This window comes from Aptenodytes forsteri, unplaced genomic scaffold (assembly GCF_000699145.1).
Source record: "Aptenodytes forsteri isolate BGI_AS27 unplaced genomic scaffold, ASM69914v1 Scaffold231, whole genome shotgun sequence".
Classification (NCBI taxonomy): Eukaryota; Metazoa; Chordata; class Aves; order Sphenisciformes; family Spheniscidae; genus Aptenodytes; species Aptenodytes forsteri.
The window spans coordinates 11,492-31,912 of NW_008796046.1; the positions used below are offsets into that span (position 1 = coordinate 11,492).

General features: G+C 42.8%; 1 protein-coding gene across 1 annotated transcript; it reads right to left on the minus strand.

Annotated features, from left to right (window-relative positions):
* Nucleotides 1–993: 993 nt before the first annotated feature.
* PPME1 (protein phosphatase methylesterase 1) lies at nucleotides 994–19,257 on the minus strand (the record flags this gene model as incomplete). Its single annotated transcript, XM_019473894.1, has 13 exons — nucleotides 994–3,284; nucleotides 4,591–4,658; nucleotides 5,685–5,749; nucleotides 6,737–6,781; nucleotides 7,474–7,603; nucleotides 8,349–8,481; nucleotides 9,483–9,548; nucleotides 10,266–10,356; nucleotides 10,885–11,039; nucleotides 12,834–12,885; nucleotides 13,436–13,493; nucleotides 16,354–16,446; nucleotides 19,159–19,257. Coding segments are annotated over 13 exons (1,074 nt in total), but the record flags the coding sequence as incomplete, so codon positions are not given.
* Between the last annotated feature and the right edge of the window lie 1,164 nt (nucleotides 19,258–20,421).

Genomic DNA, 20,421 nt, shown 5'->3' on the forward strand with positions numbered 1-20,421 from the left:
AAAAAGACAAGGCTCAAAAAAAACCCAAGCGAGCTCCGCGCAGCAACGCGATTCGGCAACCGTTTCAACACCAAGCGTCTGCGTCTGTAGGTATCGATCAGCCCGGTCACTAACAGCGTTTTCAAAACACCAGCACAGAGGAACTGTGCTGGCTTAGGCACGTGCAAAGACACGCAGCCGAGCTCTGCGTTCCCCGGAGCTGTATTCAAAGCAGAACTATACGCTTCAGCAATACAGGAAATATCTTTTTTCCAACAATCTCAACGCTCCTGCAATCTACAAGTCACCGAGGGTTTTGTCCGGTGCGTATAACCCGGGAGCTGGCAAAACCCCTCCTGGGTCTGATTTGAGAAATTTAAGAAGCGAACCCTGCAACAAACCAGCCTCCCAAACTGCATCTTCTGCTCCTGCCAAGCCTTGGGATTTTCCATTGTGAAAGTTTCCACCGATCCTCAGTCCAACGACTGGAACAAAAGCAAGAGAGATTTCTAAATAATCAAAAGCGCCAGCGTAAACCCAGCATCCTTTCAGTTCAGGCAGCTTCCTCCTGTTTATCTGCTTTTACACAGAGACAGTACAATGCTGCAGGCTGTGGAAAAATGCAGTGAAAAGCTGGGAGTTACGGGAGGATTTTCTAAATCTCCCCATTTTTCATGAGTCAGAGAGAACACTTCTCTCTGCAGCTACTTTTACCATGGTCTGTGCTATCCTTCACCTAAATACCATTTATCTCTGCCTGTAGCTCCCTGAAAAGGGAGAAGAAACTGCAACAGGAGCATTAATATTTTTCAGACAAAAGTACAGTCTCAAAAATGTACGTGGCTCGACACAGCCAAAAGGAATTCCCCCTCCACCCACCCACCCGCTATCGCTGCTGTCCCTGTAGTCACCTTCCTTTTTTTTGAAGCCAGCACTACGTGAGTCCCTGAACGGCTGCCTATTCTGCGCGAGTCAGGACTGAGAGCTTGGCACGGAGCAACGCCACATTAAACAGGCTGTTGAAATATTTATTTTGTCACTCACTTCTCAAACGTTAACAACAAAATATAATTCTGGGGAGCCCACAGGATTCAGAAACAGTCATTCATTTTCCAACGGTGTTTCTACAGAATACAAAACTGATTTTCTTTTGCCTTCCATGGAGGCTTTTTTTTTTTTTTTTTAATATCTCCCAAACTGTAAAAGCAAATGAAAGGGATAACATGAGAGGCAAACGCAAGGAGTTACCGCAACGAATCACTCGAAGCCAGATCCTCCAAGTTACTTCAGCACAGAGGAATGTGACTTTACCGAGATCATTCATGAGTATGACAACAGGCACATGCTTAACTATCCCGTGAAGTGAGACTCTGGACACCCGCTATTATTTTAGTCTCTTAACAATTTGAAGACAGGAGTCATCTGGAAAAGGACTGAGAATTTTGCCAATCTTCAGGATACAGCTGGGGAAAGTGCTATTTTGTATCTCAACTACTGAAGACCCATTTAATCCATCAGCAACTAAACCAGGGGTGGACGCTACGTCTAGGTCACAGTGAACTAATGCGATAATTAACACGGTGACTTACGGAGGGAAGTGCCAGGAGCCAGCAATTGCTCTTTGAACACCTGAGTGCCGATGGCCAAAGCGCCAGGAGAGAGGAGAGCTCTCTGGAATGAGGTTTTCTCATCTCTAATTCGGGCATTTCCCACCCTGATGTGTCGGGGAAAGGACACAGAGCAAGGCCGTGACTGCTGTGTCCAGGGCTCACATGCGAATGAATCAGAGGAGGCGAGTGGCTCTCCACCAGGGTAAACGCCAAAGTTAAACCGGGCTTTGCCAGCTCTTCGCACCGTCTCCCTTTGCCCCACCCGCACCTCTCGAATGCCAAGAATTCACGACGGCTCTTGTCGCAGGACGTACGCATAGATGCACATCGCAGCTCCCAAATCAGGCCAACAACAGAACCCTGCCTCAGCAAAACAGCGTTAAAATACTGCTTTCATCATACAGCATCAAGGGGTTATGGACACAAGGCAAAAAAAAAAAAAAAAAAAAAAGAAAGATATTTCAGACATCCGCAAGCAAAATATTGAGGAAAACTGCTCCAAAACGTGTCTGCTCTTACGCTCAAGAGTGATTCTTAGGTGAAAGCAATCTGACGAACTGTCTGTGGATAATATAACCCTGAAGAAAAGCTCTCCGTGTAACTACTGCATTTACATGGAAATACGGAAGGCAGGCAGCGAAACGATCTAGGAAGCGACGGTGAAAACAAGGTCTTTCCTCCAATACTGGGGGGAGCATAACGCAGCAGCAGCAGCTGCCTACACCTCTGCATCAACATCAGCAGGACTGACTCCAAGCTCTTCCAGGGTTTTATCTACTGCACTTTTTGCATTTTTTTCATCCAAAAGGCGCTGATCTCTGCTCAGTTGTGTGTAGCAGCTACAAGAAGGGAAGCATAAACACATTCCAGGCACAGAGAAGGGCCAAGCAGGCAAACTGCCTGCAGACCACGTTGTTACTGCTGCTCTTGGGTCTTCCCCATAAACGCAGGCCCAGAGTCCTCTGCCTGTTATGTGTCTGCAGTAGACGGAGTTATCCAGGCTATTTTTCTCAGTGAGAACTTGAAACAAGTATTAAGAAAGCTGCAAGACTCAAATGGAGCTCACGGTCCCCCCTCGCCTTTTTGTTTTACAGTCCTGTCCAACTTTGCACAGGGAAGTAGCATCTAGGCTGTTCCCGCAGCTTAACTCATAAGGCTGGCATCGGTGAGACGAAACCTGAGCTCCCAACGAAGCCGATTCCTCATCTGCTTTAGGCGAAAGAAACGTGTATATAAAAAACAAACCTAAGGGGCACTTCAAAGACGATTAGACGATTCCATGGAGAAATCCCGAAGCCTTTGGCTATGCTGCAATGCCCTCGGTGGATCTGGACTGCCAACGGCCCCTTTGCCGTTGGGTCCAAGAAAGCCTGAGAATCGATGGAGATCGGTATGATCGACTACTTGGGATTTCAGGAGGTCTTTCCTTGTGGCAGCAGAGAGGAGCCCGCTTCCAAGGGCCTGAAGAGCTTTTCATGGTCTTCAGTACAAGCTGCTTCCCAGCAAGGAAGTCCCTAAAGCATTTACACATTCTGGAGAACTAGTTCTAGGGGATGAATCTCACACCAACTTCTCACTGCTGCTGAACTGGAGGGATGAAAGGATATGGATACATCACAGTGGCCTCTGGTGCAGTTTATTTACAACAGGACTCAGTGCTGGAGAACACCAGGGTATTAACAAGCAGGAAACACACTAGGAGGGAAAAAGGAAAGCGGAAGAAAGGTCACGCGTTAAAACCAAGGTATTCTCTGCAGATATTTGACTCTGCGACACCCTAAATCTAGTTGATTACCCAAGATCAAACAGGGACAAAAGGAGTCCACCATGCAGGTTAAAATCAGCATTGATGCATTCAACAATAACTTGTAAGCTACGTAATAGTGAGAAGCACAAAAAGTTTAATATGTTGCTGTCTATGGCTTAAGGACACAATAAGGCCAGCAAGCCACCCCACTTTCTCAAGCCTCTTGTTTTAAAGCTGCTTTTGCTACAACCATTAATAGCAGGAGCAACCGGCTAGCTCCTTCAACGCTCACAGAGATAGCACGGGTTGCCAAATACCTGGTGGAGATTCAACATTACAATGCAGTACAGTCCTTCGGTCTTCTCCCTCTCTCACCCTTTACACATCAACCTACACTATATCCTTTCACTGGATTTAAAATACGCAGTCCACAGTCCTGCATTTCTACTGTTTCATCCCCAAGGGCTCAGGATAAAGGGGAAAAAAAGAAAGAGATCATCCAGCAATACCTCTTTAGCATTGCCAGTCCTACAGCATCACACATTTTGGGGCTACTAGCTTTTGTTGAAGAATTCTTAGCTAAAAGCAGGAAGACTTTGCAGGACCGCTTAAGAAACATGCTTATTTTAGGATCACCTTTCAGGTGAATGATAAAACAGATTAGCACCTTCTATGAGGTCTAAGCATTGGTTTAGTTATTAGCTTTATGGTACTGTAACTGAGACCTTGTGAATTTTTCCGATCAACCTCACGGCTGTGTGGCTGATCGCAGAGGCTTGGCTTCTACAGTTCATTATGATATGAAAACACATGAGATAATCATGGAAAGTCTGCAAAGTGAAGCACGCAGCTTTACCTGTCTAATCTCACCAGCATTTCTTGGCCAAAGAAGTGTGGTGCAAGTTGTTTCCAAAACACAAGGCCTTGATTACTTAAATAAAATGTTATTTAAATTAGATACCATAAAACTTGTAATTCTGCCTTCTGGCAGGCTAAAAAGAAAGGAATCAGCTAGGAAGGATCCGCTTCGCTCCTCCCCTCCAAGGAAGGAGGTTTCATTAACACAAGTTAATACGCGAGAAGTTTAGAGAGAACACATAAACATCAAATGCATTACTGGCTGTGTTTGTTTACATGTGGTTTTTAGCATTATGCTAAAACTCCAACCTCCCACATTGAGAGCCAAACATGCAGGCAGTAAGAGTGAGAGCTCTGCTCAAGGCCCGCAAAGCTCTAGCACCCGCGGGGCCTTACCACTGGAATCCACCGATGGGCTCTGTAAACCTGTGACGGATCAGGAACGTCGCAACAGCTTCAGCAACCTGAGGGAAGGGGAAAAAAAAAAAAAAAAATCAGTCAGAATTTAAAGGGACATGAAGAGAACAAGAAATCCAGTCAGTTTTCAAAGCCTGCAGCATTTACCAACAACAGTTCATGTCCTCAGGATCCTCTTGCTGAATCAAGCTTGCTCCTTTAAACTAAGAGGTCTGTATAACATGCTTTTATATAAAAAAAGGAACTACGTGCTTCCACCTTACTCTGACACTGATCTCACAATCAAGAACTGACCAAACTTCTTCTCCACCTCTTTCAGTAATTCTTAAAACAATGCCTAAGTTTAGCAGGGAAAAAAGGTCTGGTGAAATCACGATGCAAGTTTTTCCTATAAAGAATAAATCAAGACAGTAACCTGACAGAATGTATATTAAAAAGAATAACAACGTAAGAACTCAGTACGTTTAGATAAAAATCCCCATTTCAGATTGGTAAAGAGAAGCACAGAAAGGCTGAGTTTTACGCTCACAGCGGTCAGTGTAGAACAAGCTTTAAAACCAGACATGTTTCCAACCACAGGCTCCACTGGCTGCACCACATTCCTGCTTCTATCTGGACACTAACTTCAGCAGTACCCAGACGCAGCACTGCTCCGTCAGTCTGTAAGCTTTCAGTAACATTTGTTTTGTATTTGGAAAATGTGAGCCACCCAACTCGGCAAAACACAGACCAACCCCAAAACCTGCAGCTTAGTACAAGGGAGAGTGGAGAACTTCACGAGGAAAGGCAGGGAGGATAAATCCACACTCCACATGGTAAGAGTTAATTATATCACCACTAGCCTGAGAGTTAAATCTGTAACCCAGCCAAGCCCTGTGTCATGTAACATCTTAGCCCAGGCTTTCCAGACAGCGTAAAAATCCAAGCTGTTTTGTGAATAGCCAGTTAAGATGTCGTGCCAAAAAAACACCCCTGAAGTATGATCTCTGCTTCATAGTAAGCAACGGACCCCTTTTGCATTTCAGCTGTGAAGACCCTGACTTATCTAGCTTCAATCCCACAGTGGGGCTCACCTTGTCTGGAGCATCTTCATGGACTGCATGGCCACACTGTGGGAGGACCTGCATCTGAAACTTCCCTGCGGATCAAGAGAGCCATCACTGGAGCGGCTTTTTAAGTGGTCCTGAGTTCTAACAGCAATGGTTTAGGCAAGCAGTTCTTGTGTACACAGGAAACATCAGACACTACACCCTTAAAAGCACTGTGAATTTATGAACCCTTCTAAAAAGGATCTCACATTCTTTACAAACAGACCTCACTAAATCTCACTATAGGCATCGGGCAAAGAGGGACCAGGGAAGGCATAGGAGTCTAAAGCAAACTGTACAATACACACAGCAGACAGTTTCAATAGAAAGCAAGAACTGGCCACTTAATTCATCTTCCCCAGGTGTAACTAGAGGAGGTTCCCAGGAGTTAAAACAAAGCTAAACTTTTTAGAGCTTCTCGACACAGGTGAGACTACCTTTCAGAGCTGAAACTGTTACCAGATCTACCTTAATATAATGTTTAACCTGCTGCCCAATACTACTTTCCAGTACTGGTTGCTCTGGAAATCAATGAAGCTGGGATGGGGAAAAAAAAACCCAAACCAAAACATTAATGCAGATGCTGAATCTTGGTCTGATGTCTGCCAGAAACACTGGGAGATCAGACAGTTTTAGATGGTCCCAAGCTTTCTAGCTAGGAACATCAGGAATGTAGTTAGAAAGGGAAAAAACAGATTAGAAAGAAACCCTCACAGACAATCATTCTGATCCAAGAGAAGTGTGGCAGCCCCATTACTGGAAACGCTGAACGCTAGACTGAACAAAAACCATGGCAACAGCCCTTCACAAGTTCTCATTCGACCTTTCCCTTCTCAACTTCTCCACCTTTCCCACAACCACAGACAGTTAGAGAACACTTTGGGATGAACTAATTCTTTAATGCACATTTGTTTCGATATAGACTGCACCTGGTAAGAGGCCATTCCAGCCATCTCTTGTCCATGTACCCATAGCAACAAGCTATCATCCAAAAAGAGCATTACAGTAAGGATAGAGTAACAATATTAAATATTTACCTTGCATCTGTCCAATTGTTAGATCTTTATCCAGCCTGTCAACACCTACAATCAAATAAACAGATGTATTGGAGAAAAGCCAGAGAGAACATGACTGTCTAAGCAGGGCTTTACTCGATGTTTTGAAGGAGACATTTGGCTTGAAAAACTCAAAAAGAAACATCATCTCTGACATGCACAAGGACTTTTCACTGCTGCACCTCAAGAGAGTAAAGCGACAGGAAAGAATCCCAGCCAAAAATGCAAGAACACATCCTTCCCTACAACTTAAAAGGGTATTTATCTTGTTTATCTTCGTTACACACTTAATTTCCTATCAGGGCACAAAAAGGGCCTACAGCTGGCTCTAGAACATCGATAATTTGACTTTCAGTTGAAAAGTTCAAATCACGCCCATATCTGTAGGAAAATATTGTAGTAGTGGAGGCTGAAGGGCAGCTTGGATCTGTCCTGTTTGCTCTTCTTCCACGTCATACAACAAAAACACCCAACCAACAGCAGCAATACATGTGCTATTTTGATATTAGAGACTCTGAACTAATTCCAGATCTGCACGGATCAAATAGTGTGGTTTATGATATTTCAAGATACATAGAAAAGTCAAGGTGGAAGAGACAGATCTGCTAGTCTCAGAGGAAGACATTAGCCAAACGCTGACCCTATTCTCTAAAATACAACTGGGACATCACTGAAGTGAACAGCCACTGAACCTAAACAGGACTGGAAGAGACACGTACCAGCTAAAAGCAAAAGCTTTGGAGTTGGACAGCTTAGGAAGAGGTTAGACAAACCCCTGAACCAGCCATCCCAGTACTTTTCTGTTTTCGCCAGTTCAATTCGCCACGTGTATAAGTGCTCCTTCTTTGTCTGCAGGGAGGAGAGAGAGCTCTGCATTAGTGATCAGTAAAACAGCTGAAATAAAATGAACTCAGAGTGCCACTTGGAAGTATATATAAAAAATACTGGCTCCCTCTGGTGGATTACACACTTCCAGGGGATGACCCTCCTTGCTCCTAAATTTCTCTCCAGATCACAGCCGAAGTACACAAGTAGGGAACAAGAAAGTCAGCAGGAGCTACACCTATAGATGAAGAGAAGGCTGCAGTTTTCAGGGCACTCAATTTGCTATTTTTTACTGGCACAAATAGCTCACAAATTGTCTGAACATCCAGACTTGGCTCTTACTTAGGTGACACAGAAGTAAAGGGGGCTAAGCTGGCTACAACGATTTTCCTTGAGGAATTTACATTCCTAGCTTGCAATTGCCTGTACGACCTCCTGAATGCTACTGTGCCTTGGAAACAAACAAAAATACCACAAAGGCTCAGGAAAAAAACATTCCTCATTCAGGCCAGAAGCCTCATTTCAGGCCATACGCACTAAATCTGTGAGCGTCTGAGGAAAGAAAACCAAACACACGCTTTCAGGTGACAGTCCAAGGTAGAATCAGTGGCACGAGACAAAGAAGAAAAACAACAGCCACAATATAAAGTTTTTGGTCCCTGGAGTTGCTCCCTTTTATGTTAGAATGATTTGGATAGCTACAGGCTACTTCTCTTGCAAGGGAGCATCGTGCAAACACGAGCTGAAAACACAGCAAGAAACTCCCTACCTCTGTGTCATCTTCTTTCTTTCTTTTGTTGACAGAGCCTCCCCCTTCCTCATCCTCTTCCTCCTCCTCCTCTTCTTCAATAATACCCTCCACTATGGCTTTAGGACATTCAGGACTGGCAGCCCCTTCGCACCTGTGAAAATAAAACCAGAAACTGATTCCCTGCCAAAACAAAACAAAACAAAACAAAAACCAAACAGTTTTTAACCTACAGTAGTCAGCAATTTCTCAGATACTGGCTGAGAAAAATCCCCCCCCAAGTTTAAAAGTAGCTGTGGATGAAAAATACAGTCATGACTAGTCACGGGACCAAGTGCCTGCGCAGCACATATATCCCAGTGCAAATATAAACGCAAACAGCTACTTAAAGGAGACAGAAATGGTCAAACAATCAACAGCGTTTTTAACCTAAAGTAGTCAGCAATTTCTCAGATACTGGCTGAGAAAAATCCCCCCCCAAGTTTAAAAGTAGCTGTGGATGAAAAATACAGTCATGACTAGTCACGGGACCAAGTGCCTGCGCAGCACATATATCCCAGTGCAAATATAAACGCAAACAGCTACTTAAAGGAGACAGAAATGGTCAAACAATCAACAGCAGCTTTTTTTAATGGAGTATGAGACATCTGTAAAGGCTCCGGCTATGGTAAGGATTAGAGTGGCACAGGCAGGTCACTCTGATTCCCCCAAACCCACCTCAGATCACTCCTGAAATGCAACAGATAATTAAACAATTTCTAAAAGGAAGTGAAAGATATCATACCCGGAAGGCCAACCTGATTTAGGGCAAAATTTCTGAAGAGGCATCAGACTAACACTTATTTCTTAATGTGTGCAAAAAGGCAGACAAACCAAGGAATACACAACCAGCGGTAGTTAAACTTTTTAAAACACGGCTCTTGGCAGATTTTGCCCCAGGGAAATTTTGGCCAGGTTATCTCCAAGTGCCATGATTATGATTCAGTGCTGCTGCAGGTATCAACTGTGATCAAATGATAAGAAATTTGTATTTGCTAGAAGAAATTTTCACCTAAAAACCCTAAAAGTGCACTTATGCTCTGTAGTAACAGTATTGTAAAATAGACAAGATGATTTTAAGAGCTTTAAAAACAAAACAAAACAAAAACCACCTACTGTTTGACTTGACCAACCATAGAAACTCTGGCAGATTCAAGATTTCTTATTTGTCCACTTTTTACACTAGGGGGGGAAAAAAAAAAAAATCAGAAGAAGGGCAGAAATATTTACTAAACAGATTCAGGAACTAGCAGGCCCAGAAAGAGGAGCAAAACCCCTTTACAGCTCACGATTTCCCCAAACCATTCCCAAACCTCCTGTTCTCGGAAGGCGTTCGGAGCGGCTCACACTACACGCCGACTTACTTGAACCCCCCGTTGTCACCATAACTGTGAATTTAAAAGATACGTGGGAGAAGTGCGGGTGGGGAAACAGGGTTATACCCATTTCATTGCAGGGGACAGGGAGAGGTCAGAAACTACATGGGTATCTGGCAACAGAACTGGGCTTTCTGTAGTCCAATCTGCAAACTTAACCACGAGGCCTCTCCCTTTCTTGCTGAATCAAAAATAAGTCCCGTTTCTTACACATGGGATGGATGTCTCAAGCTTCTTCTGTAATAGCTGGGACACTTACAAGGAAGCTGCAATTCATACCATGAAGCTTTCCATTAGTTGAAGCTCTTAGAGGATCCTTCTCCAATGCCTAGCCAACTCTCCCAGGAAATTAATTATCTTTGAGACCTCTCTCTCCCTGTCAAATTAGCCAAGGAATTCGTGATAATAGTTGGGGAAGTGAGCGTGAAAGGAGAAAACAGACAAGTTATATAAACTTTGTTTCCTTCAGGAGTCAAGCTACAAAGACAAGTGATTTTGGAGACTACATAAGCCCATGCATTACCTCCACTCAATGGCATTCTCAAGTGACTTGAATGTTTTGGGACGACTCCTTAAGAAGTTCTGCATGCTGTTCAACGCATCCATGGCTGTACCTAAAACCAAGTATTTTAACTTTATGGCATCTGATGGAATAATTGCCACATCCCTCTATACAAAACCAGCTACCAGGGAACACCCTCAGAGAGAGCTGGAGCTCACTGGGGATTTAATGCTGTTAAGGAAAGCACAGCTTAGTACTCTTAAGCCCACAGTCACACCTGCTCCCACATTAGAGAATTAATATTTGAACAGGTAGAACATTCAGAGAAGGCAGTAACCACTCATCAGCACCATGTGTTATATAAAAAGCCACCCTCTTCCCCGCTAACAAGAAAGTATTGCAAAGAAATTATCAGGGAAATAGCAAACAGAGAGCCCATCTGGGAAAAGCAAAAGGAGGGGTCACACTAGAAAGACTTCTGTGTAGGTAGCATCTGTTCGGAGGATGGAATTGGCATTGGTTTAAAAACTGGGCAAAACTTTCTGTATTCAGGGATCTGGGGATGAAAGAAAAAGATCAACGTGGACGACAGAACCCCACCCCAGGGTACAGAAGCCTATCCAAGGGTACACACACTTACCTTCCACAACATCGATCATGCACAGACCCAGTAAACTTGGCACCAAATTTGCGACCGCCGTGTGCACTGCGATGGCACCCCCCATGCTGTGCCCAATCAGCATGATAGGGGGAGGAAGGTCCCCATACAGAGCTTCAACCACGTTTCCAACGTCTCTGCCAAATTGAGATAAAAGCATGGTTGGCATCTCTACCTTGATACATTTCTGAAGCAGATTTGTACAATGGGAGGAGAAAGTGCAGATCCAAGACAGATGTCCGGCTCCAAATCCTCTCTGCATGCTCATTTAACCCACAGGTAATTGAGACAAGCTTGTTCTCTTATCACTGTTTCATCTAGGCACCAATACAGGAAATCATTCAAGCCAACACTTTCCTGAACAAGCATGTCATTTCCCTTTTTATTAACAGAAAGTGCTCACTTAAAAGAAATCCCTGAAGAGAATATCTTACATTGACATTAGCTGGTGGGAATTTGAAACAAAAGGTGAGAAAGCTGTCAAATCCTCTTGCATGGAAGCATAGACTAAGAAATTTGCCATTCTGAAATAAGAAACCTTTTGCAGTTAAAGAGAGAAAATAACTGAGCCCTACTGACCAAGGCAAAAATAAACAACACTGAGCACAAGCAAAAAGATTCAGACTCTCTATGAGCACAGATACTACAAGGCAAGGGGCAATTTCCCCATCCTTTCCATAAGGCACCTACTTTAAACTGAAGCTGTCACTGCAGTATGTGAAAGCTGGCTAGTGCGATTCACAAGAACCAAAACAACAGCAGAGCTAATGATCGAAATCTACTGAAGAGCACTGTAGTTTAAGACACCCAAATTGGCTTTCTGGACTAAAACCATTCAGAGGAAGCGGAGACCTGAGCAGTATTGCAACTAGAAAATGGAAAACAAGGGGAAAAAAAAGCAAACAAGCTGGTCAACCTTTTTTTTTTTTCTGTCAGAGAAAACTGCTTGAGGATTTGATTAAAAAAAAAAAAAGAAACCCAGCTATAATTTAAGGCTCCCATTTAAAGGCTGTTCAGGAATAACTTTCAAGCTCATTGCTAAGAGGAGAGAAAGGTTTAAAAACAAAAGGAACTTGTTTTCCTCCCACGGTAGTGCTGCTCCAGATCTAAAAAATCCTAATCATTTCATACAGCACCTCCTCAGGACAATAACACATCAGGATCTGACAAGCCATACGCAGTAGCAATAAGGTATACAATGGAAGTCAGAATACATTTCACACATGGCCTCCTCACAACAAACCAAGTGGATTTGTTCATATGAAGGTTACAAAATCCTTTGTGATTTAATTGTAGTCATAACAAAGAGTCTCTTTGTACTAAAAGCGGACATAACGTAATGTGCTTAGCAGCGGGTATTTGCTTTTCTTACAGCTTTGTCAAGAGGGGGATTTGCATCCCAAAGCAGGTCGTGATAGTTTGAAAAAGCAACTCCCTCCACGCCTGAAAGGCTCAGTCTGCGACCCACACATTGGGGATGCTGCCAGTCCGAGGCAGGCACGCTCTGAACGCTTGCTCAAGGAGCCAAGGAAGAACCAAACTGGTGATTTCAAACCAAAATGCCCCAGCCGGTTACGACCGAGGAAAGCATTTCCCTTCTAAAATCTCTAGCAAGCGTTATAGTGTGTTGCAGGTTTAAAGTGTTCACTGCAATGAAGCCACTGACCTTTAAAGTGAGTTTAAAACTGAGAGAACGACTCCAGTTTGGAATCTGACTCAGCTGGAAGAGGTATAATTTCAAATAAATTTCAAACTGTCCCAACACGGAAGGAAAAGAAGGGATAACTACCAGAATCATGTGAAATGAAACTATCTTCCAGCTCCCTTGAATGAAGGTTGTGTGTCCTCAAGTAGTTTATTGTTCCATCAAGGAAAGAAAATAAAGGTTTGTGAAAAATGAAACACTGAAGAGAGAACATAAGCTTCCTTACTTTGACATAGTCTCTGCAGACAGATCTTCAGGATTCCTAACTTTTGTTTCCCCTGGAAGAACAAAAGTAGTTAAGTTCACATAAGCTGAAAACTTTCAGACCCCTCAGGACTTAGAGCAGCAACTGTACAAAGCTTTTTGGCACAGTTATTAAGAGCGAGCCTTCTGCAGTTAACATGAATAATTAAGAAACCCAGAATTAATAGGAACAGTTGGTACTTTATCGCATTATAGCTTACGGGTAGGAAACGCTCCCCATAACTGTTCCATATTTGCAATGTATCTTAAAACTAAACAACAGACCTTATGGTAAAGGCCGCCTATAGGTTATGAAAATATGAAGGAGGGGGTTGGTGCCAGTACATAGGAAGGAACAAGTCCACCACCGCCTCGCACGAAGGCGCAGGGAGTCTCAGCTTCTGGCATGTGAGGACAAGTGGCTGCGGAGCTCTAGAAGCCACTTTTCCATCCCTGCCTTTGAATAAAAATTGGGATGCCTTAAGGCTGTTTTTTCTTAGTCATCTTGGGAGGGATTCATTACATCTTCTTTAAAAAACGAGAGTGTGTAACATGCTTATGTGATTTTAAATTTATTGTACTTACCATGGCCTCGGAGATCTAAAGCCACAATCCTACACTGAATCCTGTTGATGATTGCAGACTGCAAGAAGGGACAAAGATAATATAATTTGCAAAGTGCCACACCTCATCTACAAAAGGATTAGCAACATTAAGCACTCCCTGGAACAACAGCAAAGGCTTGGACGGCGCGACAAAAACCCTCTGCTGTCAACAAAGCGGCTGAACCTGGATTGCACGAGGTGTCACAGAAAGCAAGCAAGAATATTCCATATAAATTATCCTTAATTAACCAAAGCTCCATCCTTTCTACCATTGTTAACGCCGTCTCTGAGGACATTTATTTCACTGTGCATAAGACATTACGTGTGTTTCCTAGGATAATGAATTCAAGCTCTGTAGCACCTCTGAAAACTGAAATGCAGCAGTGGGATTACAGACACCAAAGTAATGCCCCCCTTCCCCAAGCCCCACACGTTATAAAATTAGCCTTGGCTATACAGCAGACATGAAGATGAAGCAGCTGCTTTGCAGCACGCATTCAATTTGCCCTCAAAGAACAGAATTTTACAGTAAGGCTGAAACGTACAAAAATTGATTAGTCTAAAGGGGTCGGGGGGAACAAGTGAGGAATCTTTCTGAAGTAAGGCAGGGCTGCAATACGATTATGGCTCTGTCCCCGACAGCTCAATTTATGTAAGTTATTTCAGGCATCGCAGTCATTAAGTGGCATTCTTTGTTGAAAGGAAGACTTTTGCGTTAAGGAATCACTGATTATTTAAATAACAGCCCTGCAGGAGTGGGGGAATTTGTTGAGGGATTCTTAATAGAACCACCTACATAATGGGCAGAGATCTGAAAGCTACCCAGTCCTCATATTCTGGTTGTTCAGCTGTTCAACCCCTAAATGACTGTAGCAGTTGCTCTCTCAAAAACCACTGAATATTTTACAGCCCCTAAAGACACCCTGAAACCTCAATCTGCAAGGTGCTTACGCACCTAAGCAATAATTTAACTGGTCAGATGAGCAGTCTGCCGCTAAAAATCAAACTATCGTCAGTAGGGAGTAAGGAAAGAGGATCATCAACATGATGTGAGATAATGGGAAGCTTTCCAGGGCCCTGAGTTTTATCCAAATAGGAGTACTTTGGCCAAGAGAAGTACAAACACATCATCCAGGAAGTTACCAGGCCAGTAAGCAACAGAAGAAAGGAGCATGCCACTCCTGCAGGCTGTTATTTTATTTATAGATGGTTACTCTCAATGCTTCCCAATTTGGGTTTCTTCTTGGGTTTTTTGGGGAGGGGTTGTTTGGTTTGTTTTGTTTTTTTTTTTAAGTTCGGGTTCATCCCAAACATTTAGCGCTTGATTGCTTGGGACAAACTTTCATTTCAAAATGCACAAAGGAAATAATTCTATAGCAGCCACACAAAGGCATGAGCTAATTGTTGTGGCTGTTTCTTTCTCCAGATGCAGTCTCAAGTGCAAGGCGTAAATCTATGTGAATCTTGTATATGATCTAACTTTGTTAATTGCTAACAGTAACATAAAAAGCTAGTAACTGTAAGGTACGGTGTTGTAACTGCAATCACTCTGCTAAATTCAACTCTGGAGATTTTTAAATGTAAAAATGGTATTGGTGTTGCTATTGGAAATAAAGAGCTCTAGAGAGGGTGGAAGCGTCTTGTAAGAAGCCCTTTCCTTAACTCAGAAAAACGTGACTTCATACCCCTGCCTCCGATTAAGAGCAGTGACCTTCACCACATCTGTTTAAGGCACTTGTATACCATAACAAAAACACTAAACCAGCAGAGGAAAAGACATCTGTCCATCTTGGCAACTAATGAGCTACAAGCAAGTAAGTACAGCATTTAGTAAGACAGAGATTTAAGACTTAAAGTTCAACAGTTTCAGAAGACACCGGTCTCTGAGTCAGCTCAAGTTACAAATGAACTGTTAGGTGTAAAACTACTATTCAACACCAAAACTACAGCCCAGTTAGCAAAGTATTTTTCTAATGTGTCTCATCATCATGTAAGATGGTTTATGATTACACCGTCAGGATTACTCAACCGTAGTCATGTTGGGAATTCAAGAGCAGTTGGTAGTGACTCTCGTGAAACGTTCATTCTTGTTACTCATTTGAATCTCTGCTTTAAAGGCTAAGTGATCTACAGCCCACCAGACTGCTGCAAGGTAACAAATATGACACAGCCAAAGGCACAGGGGAGACGCAGAGACTTCATCTGTCCAGTCACACTTCCATGAAAGTCATCCTATAGCATCCTTCTGTTACGGGCGCTAGACAGCTCGAAGAGTTCCTGGATTAAAAAGGTCCCAAATAAAAATCACACAGTGCAAGTGATTTTACTTTACTTGAAATCCTTGAAAAAAGTTTCCTTCCTTAACTCCCTTTATTTTTTAAAGGGAATGGGTGGGGGGAGGAATTTTGGTTTGATGACTCCCCACGCTCACTCCTATTGACACCACCTCAGTTTGTTTTTCAGAGTTGCTCGAGCAGCAAATGAGATTTCTCGACAAGTCAAACAGGACCTCAACCATGCAAAGATAATATTGTTATGATGAGATAAAGCTGTTGAACTTTCGCCGGCAGTCATGGAAAAGCAGCCTTCCAAAAAAAAAAACTATATGCTATGATGAGAAATGTCTTGGCACTTCATTAAAACATGCAAGCTACTTGTGGTTACAGCTGATAATTAAAACCTAGACAATAAACCTTTGCATGTGCTTTGCCTATTTAATAAATACACCGACAGTGAAATATTTAGAAGTCTTGAGTCAGGTGCACACCAGGAGATTATAAGACAGTTTTCTGAATTGATTTTCCTGTGCTTAACGCAGCCGAATGGTTAGTTGCCTTCCACACTCAGACAACTGTATTTGCACACCTATATACTTCTATAAAGCAGCAGCTTACTTACAGTAAATACAGCCCAGGAAAGAGCAGAATGGCCTCCACCGTGTAGCAGCAGTAAGACAGGCCCCTCCAATCCGCTTTTGTAAATTCGAAAAGTGTATGAACAGTTAAGGACATTTCGTAGAGTTATTTGAAGTAAGTTACTTAGCTGAATGTATTTTGGGGTCTGCAATACCCAACAGTGTTTTGTTTCTACCCTTGTGTATGTACCCAAGGCCTCATTTCTGCCTCTGATCAACAGGCACGTGCAAGCATAACCTGGACAAAACTTAACCTGCTTTATTTAAGTTTCAAGAGCTGTTTTCCCGCTGCCCAGGTCTCCTGCTCCCTGTAATCCACGCATCTCCTGCCCGCACCCTTTTCCCCCTGTGTGCAACAGTCCATTGAACAACTAAGAAAAACCAAATGGAGCATGTACTTCTGGAGTATTTTCCTATTATTTCCAAAAGGAAAAATCAGATAAGCCAGTAAACAAGATTTTTAGGGCTTTATAATCTCCCTCTGGAACATACACAGCAAAGACGCTTCATTACGGTAGCTAAAGTCCCCTTGCAGAAAAACCAAACCAGGATCAGCATGCACTTTGGAGCATGTACTTCTGGAGTATTTTCCTATTATTTCCAAGGAAAAATGTCAGATAAGCCAGTAAACAAGATTTTTAGGGCTTTATAATCACCCTCTGGAACATACACAGCAAAGACGCTTCATTACGGTAGCTAAAGTCCCCTTGCAGTATATACGTAGACACTGAAAAATCAGTTTAACTATCACTAAAAACAATGTCACTTAGGGAAAGGCACAGAACCGGGAGTTGTGAGATCTGTGTTCAGCGCCCAAAACTGTGACCAACAGATCCGACAAGCCACTTCACCGCCTTCTGCGGTTCTCCCTCTGTTCTTGAGGTGGACAAAAGCGTTCCTCTGAATCTAACCAGGCTAGCTGCGGTTACTGACCAAGCTGTTCATCACTTTTCTGCTGAATACTGCAGTGCCCTTCGGATCTGCTGGTTGCAAACAGTTCACGCAGGTGCTCCCTACGCCATTTCACAGTTACAGTGAGCCGTGTCAGCTTAAAACAGTTTCATCAGCTGGCGTTTGTTCACACAAGGAGATCTGATGGAGCGGTAACAGGTAGCTGGGGCAGAACAGGGGGCACCAACGCCACTCATAAATTCAGCTGCTTCCACGGTACACGTCTGTCCACAACCTTTCATATGGGAGCTCAAGCTTCTGTTAAAGGTCATAGGTAACACAATAAATCCCAAATAACTAAGATTTGCTTAAATTTGGGATGCTTACATATACCACCTACCCAAATAGGTCTATTATCCTTTTTATTTTATTATTTACGAAGCCTCAGGGGTGTGCATGGCCCTTACATCAAAGGCAGACAAGGTGCATATCATGAAGAATTTATAGGATCAATTGGACAAATGCAGTTAATAAACACAAAATAACGACAAGCTGAGCAAAACAACAGGGAGAGAGAATTTTCTCATTTCAAAGCATCACATGCTACTGGCATTAGAGAAGTAATTACTAAATTGGTATTTGGACAGAAATAGCTTGAAAGTTTGGTTTTCCTCATGGCCAAGCTAGAATTTGCATGCTTAAAAACTATGCAACTATTTAAACTACAAGGTTGTGTTATTTAAACACAGATTAAAATGTTTTAATTTTGTAATTAGGTCAAAAGACCTGGAAGTACCTCCCAAACCTGCTTTTGTCAGAGCTGTAGGCAGAGGTAGGACTGATGGGAAGTCTTGTCCCAGTACCTTCACACACTGTACTTGTTGGGGCGCTCCCAGCTAGCAAATGGCCTGGATCCAACAGTGGTTTGAGCACGTCAAAGAGGATGAATGCCATCAGCTGGATTAAACAGTAACTGGAAGACTGGCAAAGAGGAGTCAGCTTGAAAAGAAGTATAAAAGAAACACGAACGTTTGCAAAGGGGGCAGAGATTTTGGAGAGGAAACAGCATGAGTCAAAACCTGGTTTGACGCTGCCAGAAGACTCTCTGATGGCATCACCGCCTCTGCCCTAGCCAGAGCGAGAAGCTTCCCCGTCTGCACACCAGCCAGTGGACCGACAATTTGGGGTGCAACAAGTAGGGACCCACACCTCAGGTGTATCTATGTGACCTCACGTGGTGCTGTCTCAGTGTCATTTGCATTAGTGGGAGCAGCATGGGTAGCATCCACATCTCCCACAGGAGATGTGCGCAAGCAGGAGATCCTGCAGTCCCAGAAGAGACCGTGCACGCTTGTAACCCACACTTCTTGGGGGTGCATATGACTGTGCATGTATGTTGGTTTGCGTGTGTACAGGAACAAACTTCCTGGGATTAGCTGTAGAAAGGCGCTTAGAAATTTGCAGGTATTTATTAACACCTAAGTGTTTAGTGTTGAGGTTTATCTGTTGTACTGCTGATACTGATTCTGAATATACGCTGATTAACTACCTGTTGTTAATAAAAATCAATAAACAGCTTTGATCCTGATACAGTTTAAACCATGGGAACTGATGAGTATTTCCCTGCAAAATATGTTATTGAACTGTTGGAAACACTTTTTTTAAATTAACGATTACTAAAGAAGCAATACCAGGAACTGACCTTGCTAGATACATCTTAACTGTCAGCTTAGAAGGGATAGCTCTAGTTACTGATACTGATCCCTACAAAAGAAATGGAAGATAAGAAGAAATGCATGAAAAAGATTGAGAACCCCAATAAACTCAATGATAAACTTAAATATGATAATGCTCCAGTCACTGAGAATAAGAAAAGTTCAATCTAGAAAAAAGGATATATCCTTGCCAGTTTCATTTTCTACCACAACGTCCTCCATGGATTCAAAGTACTGGCTCCAAAGCACTGGCGAAAAATCACGCTTTCTTCCAGGGCTGCAAGACCAAACAAACAAACAAACAAATCAGTAAGAGGTATTTTTAAAATCTTTCATTTAAATTGGCACACAGGCATCATTACATACATTGAAGAGAATACACTGGTGTTACACAGCAGTTTAGGACTGGAAGCATATGATGCATCAGTGAAATTCCCATACAACTACAATATTAGCAATCTTATGGTCAGTAAAGAAATCCTCCTTTTTTTTTCCCCCCTAATTGTTGCTCCTATTGAGGAGATCACAAAGATGCACAGGAAAACCACTGGAGACACAAGGAGAAGAATATTTTCCTTGTAAAGCAATGCCAAGGAAGACTGAACAATGGTAATTTAGACTACACAGACCTAAGCCAAGGGAAAAGAAGAACAGGGTACACAGTGATACTGTCCCAGTACAATCTCCCAATTTACAATGACCCACAGATGAGGCGCTTCAAAAGTCAGAGTCAAAAGTCATTAAATACCTTTGTATTTAATAGTCTTGCTCTAGCCTTAAAGCATGCCTGATGCTGACCTGACTGGGAGCGCTCCAGTGCCTGGAACGCAGGAAGCCATCCTAAATTTATGACTCAGCCCATGAATCATAATTAAAAAAAGACTATGTCCCTCTCAGAAGTCACCTTGACACCACAGTTCTGAAAAGCAGAGTGTCCGCTATTTACTGAAGGTTACTACTAATTTACCACGTACTACTTGTCATGAGATTACAGCTTTCCTAGCAATCTCCTCTGATTTTTGGAAGAAATATCATTCAAACAGAAAGTCAACCTGTCCCGACAGCTGAGTGGCTGGTAGAAAAACTATGGAGAGAATTGAACAGCGTGGTATGTAGAAGAAACTTAGAAACACTGTCGGGAACAGAATAAATAAAATCCACCAGGTTTAAGTTAACAGCAGCAAGTTTTAATTGCAGCTCAAGTTTCCTGGAATTTATTGCAACAGTTAAAACTTTAACATATCTGTAAACAGATCTAGTATTTAAATACTGTATGTAGGGCAACATCAGGACTGTGAAGGAAAACAACAAGACCAAATTAATTCAGTATATGCTTCCGTATCTATCCTACCATAGTTAAGTATAAGGACTGCGAGAACAGCATTACAATAAAGACCAATAAACACTCCTCAAGCTGCCTTCCTCCGTGTTCTTAGAGCTACACAG